Below are 15,618 nucleotides of genomic sequence, written 5' to 3' on the forward strand. Positions count from 1 at the left end.
TTCCGGCCCCCGGCCAGGGAGGACTTTCCGGCCCCTGTCCTGCCAACGATGCCCACCTGCCAGGGGATGGGATGGCATGGCCTGTTCCAACCAGGCCTGGCCAGAAGGCAGGCCACAGAGGGTTCCTGGACATGCACCCAAGGTCCATCCACCTATCATCATCCTTTGTGCATCCGTCCTTCTATATGCCCATCCGTCCTTCCATCTGCCCACCTGTCCATATATCCATCCATCAATCTGCCCAACCATCTGTGTGTTCGTCTCTATCTTTCCTCATCCTGATATATCTCTCCCATCTTTTCATTCATTTCCCCACCCTTCCTTCTGCTCCTTCATCCTTCCATCCTTTCCTATCCTTTCATCCACACCACTCCATCATTCTCATCTTCCCTTCCATCCCATGTCATCTGTTTATGTCCCATCCTTCTCTCAGTTACCCTTCCTCCTATCCCACCCTTCCTTCCAACTACACTGATCCTTTCATCTGTCCATCCTTTCTTCCACACACCATCCTTCAATGCATATTCCTTCCTTCTGTCTCTTTCACTCCACCCTATCCATCCATCCATCCTTCCATCCATGCCTCTTCCTTCCTTCCATCCAGCCCCCAACCCAGCCATCCATCCTTCATCCTTCCATCTACCTGCCCATCTTTTAATCCATCCCCCACCCTTCCTTGACATTTTGTGGGGGATCAACACGGTTTAATAAATGAATGAAGCATCTGTGTCACCCACTGTATGACAAGCACTCTTCAAGGCAACAGGAATACAGAAATTAAGGAGTCCCTGCTCCAAAGGGCTCACCATCTGGTCTTGGAAATAGCGCCCTTGAGTAAACTTAATTTTAACCCAGTGTGATAAACAAGCCCTCTCTATAGTCAAGCTCTGGCCCTGCAGCAATGGAGGCAAGCACGGAGCTGTTGTTCATGTTGCCTGGGATGGAGGTGATCAGAGAAGGCTTCATGGAGGAGGGGATACTTGAGCGGAATCTTGAAGGATAAGCAGGAGTTCAGGGAGGGCGAAGGTTCCAGCTGAATGATACCAAGTACTCGGCTGTAACCTCTCCGAGGGCATCACCGTGTGTGCATCTGGCCTAGAGGCTGCTGCTCCCCAAATGTTACCTAATCCCTTGTAGGACAGTGAGTGAAGTGGGTAGCTGGGCAGGGCCTTGAATGCCAAGCTCAGGAGTTTGGGTTTTACCAGAAGAATGTGAGGAGGGAGGGAGGTCTGGAGCAGGGAAATGATGCGCTCAAATCAAGATCACAGGAAAACAGGTTGGAGGGTGTGAAACAGGAGGTTGGGGGGGGGCCTGGAGCAGTTGTGGGGAGGGCAGAGAGGAAGTACCACTGTGTGGGGAGGGTAGAGAAGGATTCAGGGATTCCGTGAAGCAGTCTGACTAGGCATCTGTAAATGGAATGATGCTAGGCTTGATGTTGGAGTAAAAATGCAAATAATCATGAGTAAAAAAGAATTGGTGAATACTTTTATAGCACTTGCTATGTGCCAAGGTAGGCACTGCTGTATTCAGTTTCTATGTATTAACCCAGTTAAATTTTTCAACAGCTCTAGGAGGTTGACATTATTATTCCCATTATTACAGATGAGAAAACTGAGACCAAAACATGCAGTGACTTGCCCAAGGTCAGTCAGAGCAAAGCCAGAAATGGAGCCCACGCGAACTGGATAATATGTGGAACAGTCAACATAGCACCCAGCACATAGTAGGTGTTCAACTAATGACAGAGGAAAAAGAAAGAAGTTGGGGAGATGCTTCATTATCTGAGACATCAAGAAGGTGAGTGGTTTCACCGAGAAGGAAGTTGGTCTGGGGAAGATGGTAAGTCCCATTGAGGGAGTGAGGGGTCTGGAGACTGGGGACCTGAGGTGGGGAGGGAAGGAGGAAGCTGGTGCTAAGGACCTGGACCCTGGGGTGATGCCCAGTCTGGCCACCATGAGGAGGGAGTTGTAGGTGAGCCACTCACCTTCTCTCCTGCGTTGATCTTGAAGGACACGCCCCGCACAGCCAGCGGGAGCTCGGGTCGGTATCTCAGCCCAAAATCCCGGAACTCAATCTGCCCCCTACGAGGCCAGGGCGGGTGGGCTGCACAGGTAAGCGGCTTCCAGGGAGCCTGAGGCAGGAGGGGACACTGGGTCAGGGGAACCTTTCTCCAGGCTTCTCATGAAATGGCCTACCTCTCTGATCCTCAGTTTCCTCATCTGTAAAATGGGCATGCATGCTAAGTCACTTTAGGCACATCTGACTCTTTGGGACCCCACAGACTATAACCTGCCAGGCTCCTCTGTCTATGGAATTCTCCAGGCAAGAACACTGGAGTGGGTTGCCATGCCCTCCTTCAGGGGAGCTTCCCAACCCAGGTCGATCATGTCTCCTGCACTGCCAGGTGGATTCTTTACCTCGTAGTGCCACCTGGGAAGCCCCATAAAATGGGCATATTTATTGCTATTCTCTAGGGTTCTTATGGGGCATATAGCAAGGCTAAAAACAAATAATATTGAGTATTGTGAAAATTATAATGGTGTTGGCTACTCTTTAAATTATTATTATTAGCCAGTATTAACTGTCAAATAATATTCTTTCATTAATAGAGGTAGATACTCTCCTTTTTTCTTAATGAAAAGGGCAACTCTGCGCAGTGTGGAGACTGGTGCTGCCATACGCTATTCCTGTGACCTTAAACAGGTCACTCCACTCTCTTGAGCCTTGACTTTCCCATCCATGAAATGGGGCTAATCAGAGTGGTGGACATGTGTTGAGCATTTACGGTGTATTGGACTCGGTATGAAGTCCTTTACTGTGGGATGACCTCACCCTGAACTGTTAGGCTGCTGCTGTGTTTCTCTTCTGCTCCTACAATGCTGCCATTATGTTTCAGTAAAACCAACCTCATGGACTGTAGCCTGCCAGGCTCCTCTGTCCATGGAATTCTCCTGGCAAGAATACTGAAGTAGGCTGCCATTTCCTTCTCCAGGGGATCTTCCCAATCCAGGGATCAAACTCAAGTTTCCCGCACACTGCAGGCAGATTCTTTACCATCTGAATCACCAGGGAAGCCTCCAACTATCATGTTACCATCATGCTATTGCTATGTTTCTATAATGTTGCCATCATATCACTATCGTGCTGTTACTCACGGTGCCCTGTCATTCGGAGTGCCCTGCTGTGCCTAAGCTAGGAAGCAGAGGAACCAGGATTTGACCTCGTTCCACACCCTACCCTCTTAACTATGACTGCCGCCTTGGCTGTGACTCCGGTCTACAGTGGTGGGGGCCCTGAAGCCAACGGCAGGTGTCAACCTGGGTCCGCCGTCCTCTGCTGTGAAGCCCGGATGGGACCTGCTGCCCCCGCCCCACCTCCCGCCCGTCACCTCCTTGGGCGTCTGGGCGTAGTCCTTCAATCGCTCCACCGACACAATGCTGCTCTCCAGGTCTGTCCAGCTGCGAACGGCCCACTGCAGCATCTGGGTCACCTGATGCAAGAAGACCCCTCAGGACAGCATCAGCAAGACCACCCCAGGTGAGGCAGGGGCTGGGAGGTAGGATCCAGGGCAAACAAGGGGGCAGAGTTTGACTGTAGCCACAAGGACCCCTTTAGTCAAACTGGAGTATGTGGACCAGAAACGAGCCCTCAGACATCAGCTTGTCCAATCCTTCTTGAAGCAGGTAGGGAGACAGGACCAGAGAGGGCGCACAGCCCTCCCAAGGACACCCAGCAGGGCCCAGGCCCGCTGACTTCCATTCAGAGAGGACTCCCAGCACTGACTTCCGTCACACCGGGAACCTCACTGAGCTCCTCACCAGGGCCCACTTGCCCTGTCTGCACCAGCCCTGCCCCCAGCCCTCCCAACCTCTCCCTCTAAGCTTGCCCTCAAACACTCTCTCCAGCCACACCGCCTTTTGTGCTGTTCCTCTAACACCAGTCGCACCTCTCCCCCCATGCCAGGGCCTTTCCTCCTGCTGATGCCACACCAGGACCACCTTCCACTTCCCTTCCCCGTCATCGCACTCGAGAGTTGCAGATCTTAGGCTCCCTCCTCAGAGACGCCTCTGGACCACGCGCTAGAAAAGCACCCTCCTGTCAGTCAGGCTACCTCCTCTTACTTGCTGCATCCTTAAGCTTAGTTGCCTCAACTACAGAATGAGGACAATAACAGTACCCCTGAGGGGGCCGTGGGCAGGACTGAATGAGCTAGTGTTATAAAGCTCTTAGAACAATGTCTCATTCACAGTGAATGCTACTTGCATATGCACGTGTGTTTATATATATATGTTTTTTTTCCTTCCCTTAGAAGTGAAAAAAGTGAAAGTGTTAGTTGCTCAGTCGTGTCTAACTCTTTGTGACTCACACACTGGAGCCTGCTAGGCTCCTCTGTCCATGGGATTCTACAGGAAAGAATACTGGACTGGGTTGCCATTCCCTTCTCCAGGGGATGTTCCTGACCCAGGGGTCAAACCCAGGTCTCCTGCATTGCAGGCAGATTCTTTACTGTCTGAGCCACCAGGGAAGCCATCCTTTACAGATGTCATAACCTGACACTAGATATTGTTATTAAGAGTTAACAAAACATTAACAACACGCTGGAAATGGACTCTATATATGTTATCTCAATGAATCTTTACAACATCTGGAAGGAAGGGGTTACTGCCCAGAGGAGTACACTGAGGCTCCAAGAGGGAAGAAGAGTCTTGCCCGAGGTCCAGCCTAGGCTCTGGCAGAGCTGTGTTTTCCCCAGTGGCTGGTAGGCTGGACTCGGGTCCTTGAAGGTCCCCTAGCAGGGGTCTGCGTGCACTCTGCCCACAGCCTGGAGCCCAGGTTGGGGGGTGTCTGGAGTACCTGGAGGGCGGCAGAGACAGAGAAGCCCACGAGGCCGGGGCTGAGGTGGGCCTTGCTCAGCACAGCACACAGGGCAGCCACGAACACCAGCCCATTCCCCACCAGCTCCAGGTTGGCAGCGAGCCACCTGCGAAGGGACAGGTAAGAGTAGCGTCAGTGGGGGCCTCTCGAGGGACACCTGCTTCCCTGGGCACAAGGGCTGTGCCAGCTCCAGTGCCCACAGGGTCCCGGCTATGATCTCCTCCACACCCAGGCCCTGCCCGAGCTCGGAGGGTGGGGGAGGCCCAGGCTGCCCCGTCTCGCCTGAGTCCAGCTCAGAACCCAGCACACAGTAGGTGCTCAAGTAAGCTCTGCTTTTTGTCCCTGGGCTGTGGCGAGCCACATCCCCTGTGTTCCCCCTGCCTGAACCCCACCTCCGTCTTCACCTGACCAACATCCTTACCCTCACACAAGTCAGCTCAGATATCACCTCCTCAGAGAGCCCTTCAGACCACTCCTTCCTTCTATCACTCTCGAAAACTAAACTAATCTGTCCTTGACTGTCGGCCTCCATCAGCAGATCGTGAGCTCCATGAGGGCAGCAACTTCATCTCGTTCATGGCTCTGTCCCCACCGAGAACCCAGCACAGGATCCAGCACATAGTGGGTGCTCAACAAATATATATTGAGTGGCTGAAGATATACACACCCCTTTTATTGCATTCCTGCTCTACCATCCATTTGTTTATTCATTCGTTCAGCAGATGTGTATTAGGCACCTACTGTGTGCCACACATGCAGGAGATGCTGGGGACAAGATAAAAAACCCTGTCTTCAGGGAGCTCTGGGTTTCACTGCACATAACACCTAGTCCTCCTAACAACACCACGGTGGGGAGACTCTTGTCCCCAGTGGAGAGATGAGGACACGGGGGCTCAGAGGGTCCAAGTCCACACACATAATAAACACAGTGATTTGAAGCCACATCTGCCTGATTGAGGGTCTGCCACTTCCTAGATGGCTGACCTTGGGGGAGTCCCTTCACTTCTTTCCTCCTTGGCTTACCCATCTGTGGGATGAAATAATATCTGGCTTATTACAGTTGAGAGGATTAAATGAGATACACCCGCCGTATATGGTACAGAAATCATTGACCTCTGGACAAAGTAGGTGCTTCCTAAATGTTTGTAAGGTTCCTCCTCCCTAGGCTAGGACCCCAGGAAGGGGCCAGGACAGGTCCCCCAGGGGGCAGATGGAGTTGAGACACTACCCACAGCTACAGAGCTTCACAGCCCCAGCTGGCTGGGGACCTGGGCAGAAAAGAGAGGAACTGACATTTACTGAATTCACATCTGCTATGGGCTTGCCCTTCTCCACACTCTGGCATCACACTGCCTGGATTCAAATCCTGATTCCACCACATATTTGCTGTGTGGCCCTGGGAAAGTTCCTAAATCTCTCTGTGCCTAAGAGTCATCCTCTGGGAAAGAGTCTCTGCCTGGTGGCGTTGCTAAAAGGATTAAATCAATTAACCCACAGAAGATGCTTAGGACTGTGCTGGGTATGTGGTGAGCACGTTACAGGTATTAGCGATATTTGTTTAGTCTCAACAGCCACTCCACGAGTGCAAACCCACTTTAACGAATGAGGCTCAGAGAGGTTATGTGACTTGCCCAAGATCACCCAGCTACCAAGTTGGAGAGCTGGGATTTGCACCCGTGTCTGTCTGTTCTCAAAGCTGGGGTTCTTTTTCTTGCTTAGTACTGAAAGGAGACTGAGGATGTTTATGTAGCTCCTTTGTCATCAAGGCAACAGAGGGTTCTGCCCTTTTTCTGACATCTGTACCTCCTGCCTACCTGCTGTTGGGGAACCCCAGGCCAATCTGTATCTGCTCATATGTGAGCCATGTGCACCCCTGGGATCTAGGCTCTGTTTACCCTCGACTCGTGGTGTGACCCTGGGCAGGCCACTTGACCTCTCTGGCCACACAGTATGACATTCTCTCATTCTCAGGGGACACAGATGGATTACAGGGTCTTTTCTGACCCCTTCCTACCTGTCAGCCACCAGCCGCGGGAAACTGACTCTCTGGCTTTCATCCACGTGTGCGTCATTCTGAGCCGTAAAGGGGCCCTGGACCCGGAAGGCCCTGACCACCGGCCCGCCCTGGAATGTCTCGGCCACATGAGAACATACATATGAGTATCTGGCTGACTCCAGGCGTCTGAGCTGGCACGAGCTGGCCACATATAGGCTCTGAAGCAGGATGGCAGAGAAGTCACAAACAAGAGAGAGTCTGAGAAGCAGAGGGAGTTGTTACCAGCTAGCTGTGTGACCTTGGGTCAGCTGCCTCTCCTCTCTGGGCTCCAGTGTCCTTGCAGAATCAGAGTTCCATGGGTCATTTTAAAAATCACCTGGGAAGCCTCAAAAACTCCCAGTGCCTTACCCCAGAACTATTAAGTCCGAATTTCTGGCATCATCAGCATGGCTTTGGAATTTTTCAAAAGCCTTCAAGTGAGTCTCAAGCACACCCAGGGTGGAGAAACCACTAATCTGTTGTACATGTCTCATTCTCAGCTCCAAGGCCAACTGCTTCACTCAGGGCCAGTCATTGTGGGAGCAAAGCCACAACAGGCAAGGAAGGCAGCTGGACAAGTCGAATGCATTCACTTAACTCGAGGATTACATGTTGAGTGCTGGGAACACAGTGATGAACACAATGTATGTTGTTATCTGCTTTGACATGGGAAGTGTTGTACAGCTGGCAGGTGGGGAGGAACCTGCCTTTGTGATCACCGGGCTGCATGCCAGGCTCTTTCCGAATACAGCTGACTCTTGAACAACATGGGTCTGAACTGCATGAGTTCACTTATTTGCGGATTTTTAGTAAATCTCAATGGGAGAAGGCAATGGCACCCCACTCCAGTACTGTTGCCCGGAAAATCCCATGGATGGAGGAGCCTGGTAGGCTGCAGTCCATGGGGTCGCTAAGAGTCGGACACAACTGAGCGACTTCACTTTCACTTTACACTTTCATGCATTGGAGAAGGAAATGGCTACCCACTCCAGTGTTCTTGCCTGGAGAATCCCAGGGACGGGGGAGCCTGGTAGGCTGCAGTCCTTGGGGTTGCACAGAGTCGGACACGACTGAAGAGACTTAGCAGCAGCAGCAGCAGTAAATCTCAATAGTAAATACTACACTACGACACAACCCACACGTGGCTGAATCTGTGGATACGAAGGAACTGTGTATACAGAGGAGCAGCTGGAACTCAGAAGCACATTTTCAATAGCAAGGAGGGTTGGTGCCTCTAATCTCCATGTTGTTCAAGGGTGAACTGCAGTATTTGGTCATGGTGAGGTGGGCATTTGGAGGTGGGCAGTGATGTGAATATAGAAGCAGTAAGCATCGTTCACAGCATATACATAAGAACACCAGGGACTCAGAGGAATTAAGTGGACCAAGCCTCTACAGCACACAAGTGCCAGGACCTGGATTCAAATCCATCTCTGCCCAACTCCAAAGCTTCAGACAGAGAAAGCAGTTCCTCCCCCAGCTCAAGAGGGTAGAGAAGAGACTTGGGATAGTTGTGGAGGGAAGTGATACCATGGACATTGTCTGGCTATCATGTTGTTTTTTTCTACTTCTGATTTTTGTCTGGCTACCAAGGTTTTTTTCTACTTCTGATTTCCTTGAGGGGATGGGAGGTTAGCTATCAATAATAAGATCTGATCAAGGAGGTAGTCACATGACATAGCCCTGCTAGGCAAAGTAAACTATTCCTTTGGTCACAGTGATGAGTTCAGGATGAACATATGCCCCATGAAGGGCCAATCTGAATCTTCCCTGGAACTGATGTATGATTGCTGAGCTGGAGAAAGGTTGCTTGTGCTGGGGTTGCTGAGGTGGGAGGCTGTAAGTACAGGGTTGCCCTCTGGAGAAGACATGTGTGCAAAATTAGGCCAAGCAGAGCTGAATAAGTGAGTCTTAAATATTGGCATGGATTGGAATTATCTGGAAGGTTCTTTAAAATCCAGATTTCTGGGCCCCACCTGCATAGTATCTGAATCAGGGGATCTTGGATGGGGCCTGAGAAGGTGTATTTCTAACTAGTTCCCAGGTGAAACTGATGCTGCTGTTCTGATAACACACTTCGAGATCCACTAAAGGGTGATGTGGAGTGACAGCACCCTGATAACAGCTGATCCCCTACACCCTGGGAGCATAAGTCATTGAATTGGGTTCTTGTGTTTAAGCTAATTTCAGTTGGTCTCTGGTTTTAACCATTGAAAGAGTCTAGCCTAATACAACAGTCTTCAAGAGCTTGCAATGCCTTCTTGGTTTCCAGATCACTGGAGAACAGGAAGCTGATTTCAGGAGCAGCCTGATAAACCATTAGACATTAAGAAGTTTGATGTGAACATTTGAGAGACAGAGATGAGAATAAATGTTAGACCATGGTGTCTCTGTCTCTGAGAATTCTTTTAGGGGTGGCCCCTAGATGTCCAGCTGCATGGAACCTCTTACACTGAGTCCTGTTCAGACACAGGGGACTGGAGGAGGTGACCCTGGATGACCCCAGGAGCCTCCTTGAGCTCTCCTTACCTGAAACCCAGCATAGAGGAGAAGCAGTGGCAGGATGGCCACGACAGCCAATGGGGTGGTCACTGTCACCACCAGCCCAACTTCCAGGAGTCCGAAGGCATACATCAGTAGAGACCGGAGTTTGTCTGGGATGTCCACATCTACTATGTCTGTCTCCTTGGAGAAGCGGTTCAGCAGGTTCCCAACGGGCGTCCTCTCAAAGAAGCCAATAGGAGACCGGGCCACATCCCACAGCAGCCCCCGGAAGAGCAGGCCCGATGCCCGGATCCCACCAAGGAGCACTGTGGCCATGGAGGCAAACAGCCCGATTGCTGGGGACAGAGACATCAGGGCATCAGGGCTGGAGACCCCTATCACCCCATGGTGGCTATCTTATCTTATGACCACCCTGATTATCCCTTGATGGAACCACCATGTAGAGGGTTGAATAGTGTCCTCCTTCCATATTCATGTCTACCAGGAATCTCAGAAAGTGACCTTATTTGGAAATAGAGTCTTTGAAGATATTATTAGTGAATGAGCTTGAGATGAAATCATCCTGGATTTAGGGCAGGGTCTAAATCCAATGACTGGCGCCATTGGATAAGAAGAGAAGATGCTGTGAATATGGAGGCAGCGATGCAACACAAGCCCAGGTATGCCAAGGATGGCCGGCGACCAGTAGAAGCTAGGAGAAAGGCATGGGACAGTTTCTCCTTCAGAGCCTCCAAGAGGGACCGATTTTTGCTGACCCCCTGACTTTGGACTTCTGGCTTCAGAATTGTGAGAGAATAAAATTTCTGTTGTTCGAAGCTACCAAGCTTGTGGTAATCAATTTTATGGCAGCCCCGTTGTTCTTGTTTAGCTGCTTAGTAGTGTCTGACTCTTTTGTGACCTCATGGACCGTAGGCGGCCAGGCTTCTCTGTCCATGAGATTATTCAAGCAAGAATACTGGAGTAAGTTGCCCTTTCCTCCTCCAGGGGATCTTCCTGACCCAGGGCCTGAGCCCGCGTCTCTTGCATTGGTAGGTGGATTCTTTACCACTAGTGTCGCCTTGGGAAGCCCACGGCAGCCTTAGGAAACCAATACACCCACTTCCTCCCAGAGCCCATCTACGTTCTTGGAATGGAGCTAACTTCATTCTTTGTTTCTAGAGTGGGGAGAATTTCATCCCCGGACAATCCAAACCTCTTCAGTTAGTTCAGGGGTGAACACATGACCCAAGTCAGGCCAATAAGAGTGAGACCTGGGACTTTGCTAGGACTTTTGGGAAGAGGTGCTCACTTTTTTGAGGTGGCCAGACTGGAGCTGTGAGATACCATCTTACCACCAAAGCAGGTTGCCTGCCTGCACAGGAAGCTATCATAGAGGAAGAAAAGGAAGCTAATCTTCCAGCATTTGTTGAACCTCTGGATCCAGCCATACCTGAAGCTAGTTACCTATGGATTCCAGTCGCATAAGCCAATACATTCTCTTGTTGTTTAAACTAGGTTGAGACATATAGTTTTATATAGTTAGTACATTATACCTATATAGTTTTTAGCTATATTAATTTCAAATAGAGCAGACTTTAGAGTAAGGCAAGTTATCAGGGATAAAGAGGGCATTATATAATGATAAACGTGTCAGTTCTCAAGAAGACAGAACAATCCTTAATGTGTACTGCCTAATAAGAGGGCATCAAAATATGTGAGGCAAAAACTGGTAGAACTGCAAGGAGAAATAGATGCATCCATTATCATAGTTGGAGACCTCAACTTCTCTCTATAAGAAAAGGACAGACGCAGTGGGCAGAAAATCAGTAAGGCCAGAGATGAACTCAACACCACCATCAGTCAACTGGAGACAATGAACATCAATAGAGCACTTCATCCAACGGTAGCAGAACACAAATTCCTAAGTTCATATGAAACATTCACTAAGATAGACCACATTCTGGGCCACGGAAAACACCTTAACAAATTTAAAAGAGGAGAAACTTTACAATGTCTGTTCTCAGACTACAGTGGAATGACACAACAATACTTGGAAAATCCCCAAATACTTGAAGATTAAACAACACATTTCTAAGTAACACATGGGTCAAAGGAGGAACCTCATGAGAAATCTTAAAATATATTAAACTGAATGAAAATAAAAACACGGCATCAAATTTGGAGGATGTAGTGAAAACAGTACTTAAGATGAATGGAGAGCACTGAACGGGGCTTTCCAGGCAGTGCGAGGGCTGAAGAACCCGCCTGCCGATGCAGAAGACATAAGAGATGCAGGTTTGATCCCTGGATGAGAAGATCCCCTGGAGGAGGGCATGGCTGCCACTCCAGTATTCTGGCCTGGAGAATCCCATGGACAGAGGAGCCTGGGGGGCTCCAGCCCATAGGGTGGCAAAGAGTCAGACCGAAGCGACTTAGTGAGAGCCTGATAGTACTGAATAAGTATATATTAGAAAAAAAGGAAGCTCTAAAATTCACCATCTGAGCTTTCACCTTAGGAAACTAGAAAAAGAAGAGAAAATTGAAGCCAAAAGGAGCAGAAGAAAGTGAACAATAAAAAGCACAGTAGAAATCAATGAAATGGAAAACAGGAAATCATAAAGAAAATCAATGAAAACAAAGCCAAGGTCTTTGAAAAGATAAAAAAAAAATTTTTTTTAAGATAAAAAATATAAGCTTATAGCCAGACTGAGAAAAAAGAGAGAGGAGACAAATGACTAATATCTGAACTTTTAAATAAAAGGATGTCATTAATATCCCATGGATATTAAAAGTATAATAAGTGAATACTATGAATAACTCTATGCCTATAAATTTGACAACCTAGGAGAAATGGACCAATTCCTTGATAGATACAATCTACCTAGACTTATGCAAGAAGAAATAATCCAAGTAGGCCTATTCAGAAACTATTAGAGAAACTGAATTGATAATAGCTTTCCAAAACAGAAAGTGCCAGGCTCAGGTGAGTTCCTCGTTGAGTTCTAACAAATATTTAAAGAGAAATTACATTAATCTCTACAATCTTTTTCAGATTCTCTGTAATATCGTTCAGAGGATTGAAGCAGTGGGAGTATTTCCTAACTTATTCTATGAGGTCAGCATTCCTTAAAGCCAGAATCAGACAAACATTACAAGAAAACTGCATAGACCAATGTCTCTAAAGAACGGACATGCAAAAATCCTCAACAAAATAACAAATGAAATCTGACAATGTATGAAATGAATTATACATCATGGCCAAGTGGAATTTATCCCAGATATGCAGAGCTGCTTCAACATTTGAAAAATCAATTAATGTAATCTACTACAGAACAGACTAAAGAAGAAAAATTACATGATCATATCAATAGATGCAGAAAAAGATTATAAAATCCAGCACTTGTTCATGAAAAAAAAAAAAAAACCCAAACAACAAAAACCTCTTTCAATAACATATGACTACATTAAACTAAAAATCTTTTGCACAGTGAAGTAAATTATCAACAAAATGAAAAATTAGCCTACTGAATGGGAGAAGTTATTTGCAAATGATATTTCTGATAAGGGGTTCATATCCCAAATATACTAAGAACTCATCCAACTCAATGTCAAAAAACCAAACAACCCAATTGAAAAATGCACAGAGAATCTGAATGGACATTTTTTCAAATACGACATACAGATGGTCAGCAGGTGCTTGAAAAGATGCTCACCATCACTAGTCATCAGGGAAATGTAATGAGATATGATCTCATACCTGTCAGAATGGCTATTCTCAAAAAGACAACAAAACAAGTGTTAGGATGTGGAGAAAAGAGGACCCTTATGCGCTGTAGAGGGGAATGTAAACTGGTGTGGCCACCACGGAAAACTGTATGGGACTCCTCAAACTATTAAAAGTAGAACTTCCATACAATCCAGCAGGTCCAAGTCTAGACATTTATTCCCCCCAAATGAAAACACTAATTTGAAAAGATATAGGCACCGCTATGCTCATTGCAGTATTATTTACAAAAGCCAAGATACGGAAGAAACAGAAGTGCCCACTGATGGATGAATGGATATACAAGACGCAGTATATATACAACAGAATATGACTCAGCCGAAAAGAAAACTCGTGCCATCTGGGACAACATGGATGGACCTAGAAGGTAAATGCTAAATGAAAGGACAGAGAAAGACAAATCCTGTGTAATTTGACTTATATGTGGAATCGAAAGAACAAAACAAATAAACAAACATAACTAAACAGAGTCACACGGAGAGAAAAACAGGAGGTTGCTATAGGAGAGGGGAGTGGAAGGAGGAGAGAAATAGATCAGACAAGGGACAAATTTCCCTTTACAATATAAATGGGTCAAGAGGTATGAAATATATAGTGTAATATTGTCAATAATTATGTAATATCTTTTTATGGTGGCAGAGCATAACTAAGACTTCCCATGGGCACCATTTTGAAATGCAGACAAATATCAAATTACTATGTTATGGAGCAGGAAACTGGCATGAGACCAATAGTCAACAAGTACCGTAAGGGAAAGTTGAAAACTCTGAAGAGGAACTAACACAGCGTTGTATGTATTACACTTCACAAACGAACACACTCATATCAGATTTCTGGTTGCCAGAGGTGAGGTGTGGGGGGAGGGAGAACTGGATAAACGTGGTCAAAAGTTAAAAACTTCTAGCTATTAGGTAAGTAGATACTGGGGATGTAATGTACAACATGATCAATATAATTAACACTGAAAGTGAAAGTGTTAGTCAGTCGTGTCCAGCTCTTTGCAACCCCATGGACCGCAGCCCGCCAGGCTCCTCTGTCCATGGAATTCTCCAGGCAAGCATACTGGAGTGGGTTGCCATTCCCTTCTCCAGGGGATCTTCCCGACCCAGGGATCGAACCTTGGTCTCCTGCATTGCAGGCATATTCTTTACCGTCTGAGCCACCTGGAAGCCCTAATTAACACTGATGTATGTTGTATATGAAAGCTAAGAGAGTAACTCCTAAGAGTTCTCATCACAAAGAAAAATTGTTTAATATGTGTTTAACATTTTGTATCTTATACAGAGATGACAGATGTTCACCACACTTATTATGGTAATCAGTTCATGATGTAAGTCAAATCACAGAGCTGCGTGTCAACTACATCAATAAATGTGGAAGAAAAATACAGTATAGAACTCAGAAAAAATAAAAAAGACTGTGTGGTATTGGTGAAAGCACAGACAATCAGATCGATGAAACAGAGGTGAAGGTGTAGAGCACAGATAATTGTAGGCAGTGAAACTATTCCATATGACACTCTAATGGTGAATATATGTCATTATACATTTGTCCAAGCCTATGGGATGTACTGTATGCAGGTCAGGAAGCAACAGTTAGAACTGGACATGGAACAACAGACTGGTTCCAAATAGGAAAAGGAGTACGTCAAGGCTGTATACTGTCACCCTGCTTATTTAACTTATACGCTGAGTACATCATGAGAAACACTGGACTGGAAGAAACACAAGCTGGAATCAAGATTGCCAGGAGAAATATCAATAACCTTAGATATGCAGATGACACCACCCTTATGGCAGAAAGTGAAGAGGAACTCCAAAGCCTCTTGATGAAAGTGAAAGTGGAGAGTGAAAAAGTTGGCTTAAAGCTCAACATTCAGAAAACGAAGATCATGGCATCTGGTCCCATCACTTCATGGGAAATAGATGGGGAAACAGTGGAAACAGTGTCAGACTTTATTTTTTTTGGGCTTCAAAATCACTGCAGATGGTGATTGCAGCCATGAAATTAAAAGACGCTTACTTCTTGGAAGGAAAGTTATGACCAACCTAGACAGCATATTGAAAAGCAGAGACATTACTTTGCCAACTAAGGTCCGTCTAGTCAAGGCTATGGTTTTTCCAGTGGTCATGTATGGATGTGAGAGTTGGACTGTGAAGAAAGCTGAGCGCCGAAGAATTGATGCTTTTGAGCTGTTTTGTTGGAGAAGACTCTTGAGTCCCTTGGACTGCAAGGAGATCCAACCAGTCCATTCTGAAGGAGATCAGCCCTGGGATTTCTTTGGAAGGAATGATGCTAAAGCTGAAACTCCAGTACTTTGGCCACCTCATGTGAAGAGTTGACTCATTGGAAAAGACTCTGATGCTGGGAGGGATTGGGGGCAAGAGGAGAAGGGGACGACAGAGGATGAGATGGCTGGATGGCATCACCGACTCGAATG

General features: G+C 47.1%; 1 protein-coding gene across 1 annotated transcript in view; it reads right to left on the minus strand.

Moving 5' to 3' along the window:
* The window catches only part of ABCC6 (ATP-binding cassette, sub-family C (CFTR/MRP), member 6), a 68,921-nt gene that overhangs the window by 4,118 nt on the left and 49,185 nt on the right, over positions 1-15,618 (minus strand). Inside the window, 7 exon segments of the mRNA XM_010839910.1 lie at positions 1-56; positions 1,985-2,131; positions 3,389-3,490; positions 4,855-4,981; positions 6,890-7,089; positions 9,440-9,779; positions 11,122-11,183. The exon segment at positions 1-56 is cut by the window's left edge and continues 1 nt beyond it. Coding sequence (XP_010838212.1) covers positions 1-56; positions 1,985-2,131; positions 3,389-3,490; positions 4,855-4,981; positions 6,890-7,089; positions 9,440-9,779; positions 11,122-11,183 — 1,034 coding nt within the window.

This window comes from Bison bison, unplaced genomic scaffold, assembly GCF_000754665.1.
Source record: "Bison bison bison isolate TAMUID 2011002044 unplaced genomic scaffold, Bison_UMD1.0 scf7180017864135, whole genome shotgun sequence".
Taxonomy (NCBI): Eukaryota; Metazoa; Chordata; class Mammalia; order Artiodactyla; family Bovidae; genus Bison; species Bison bison.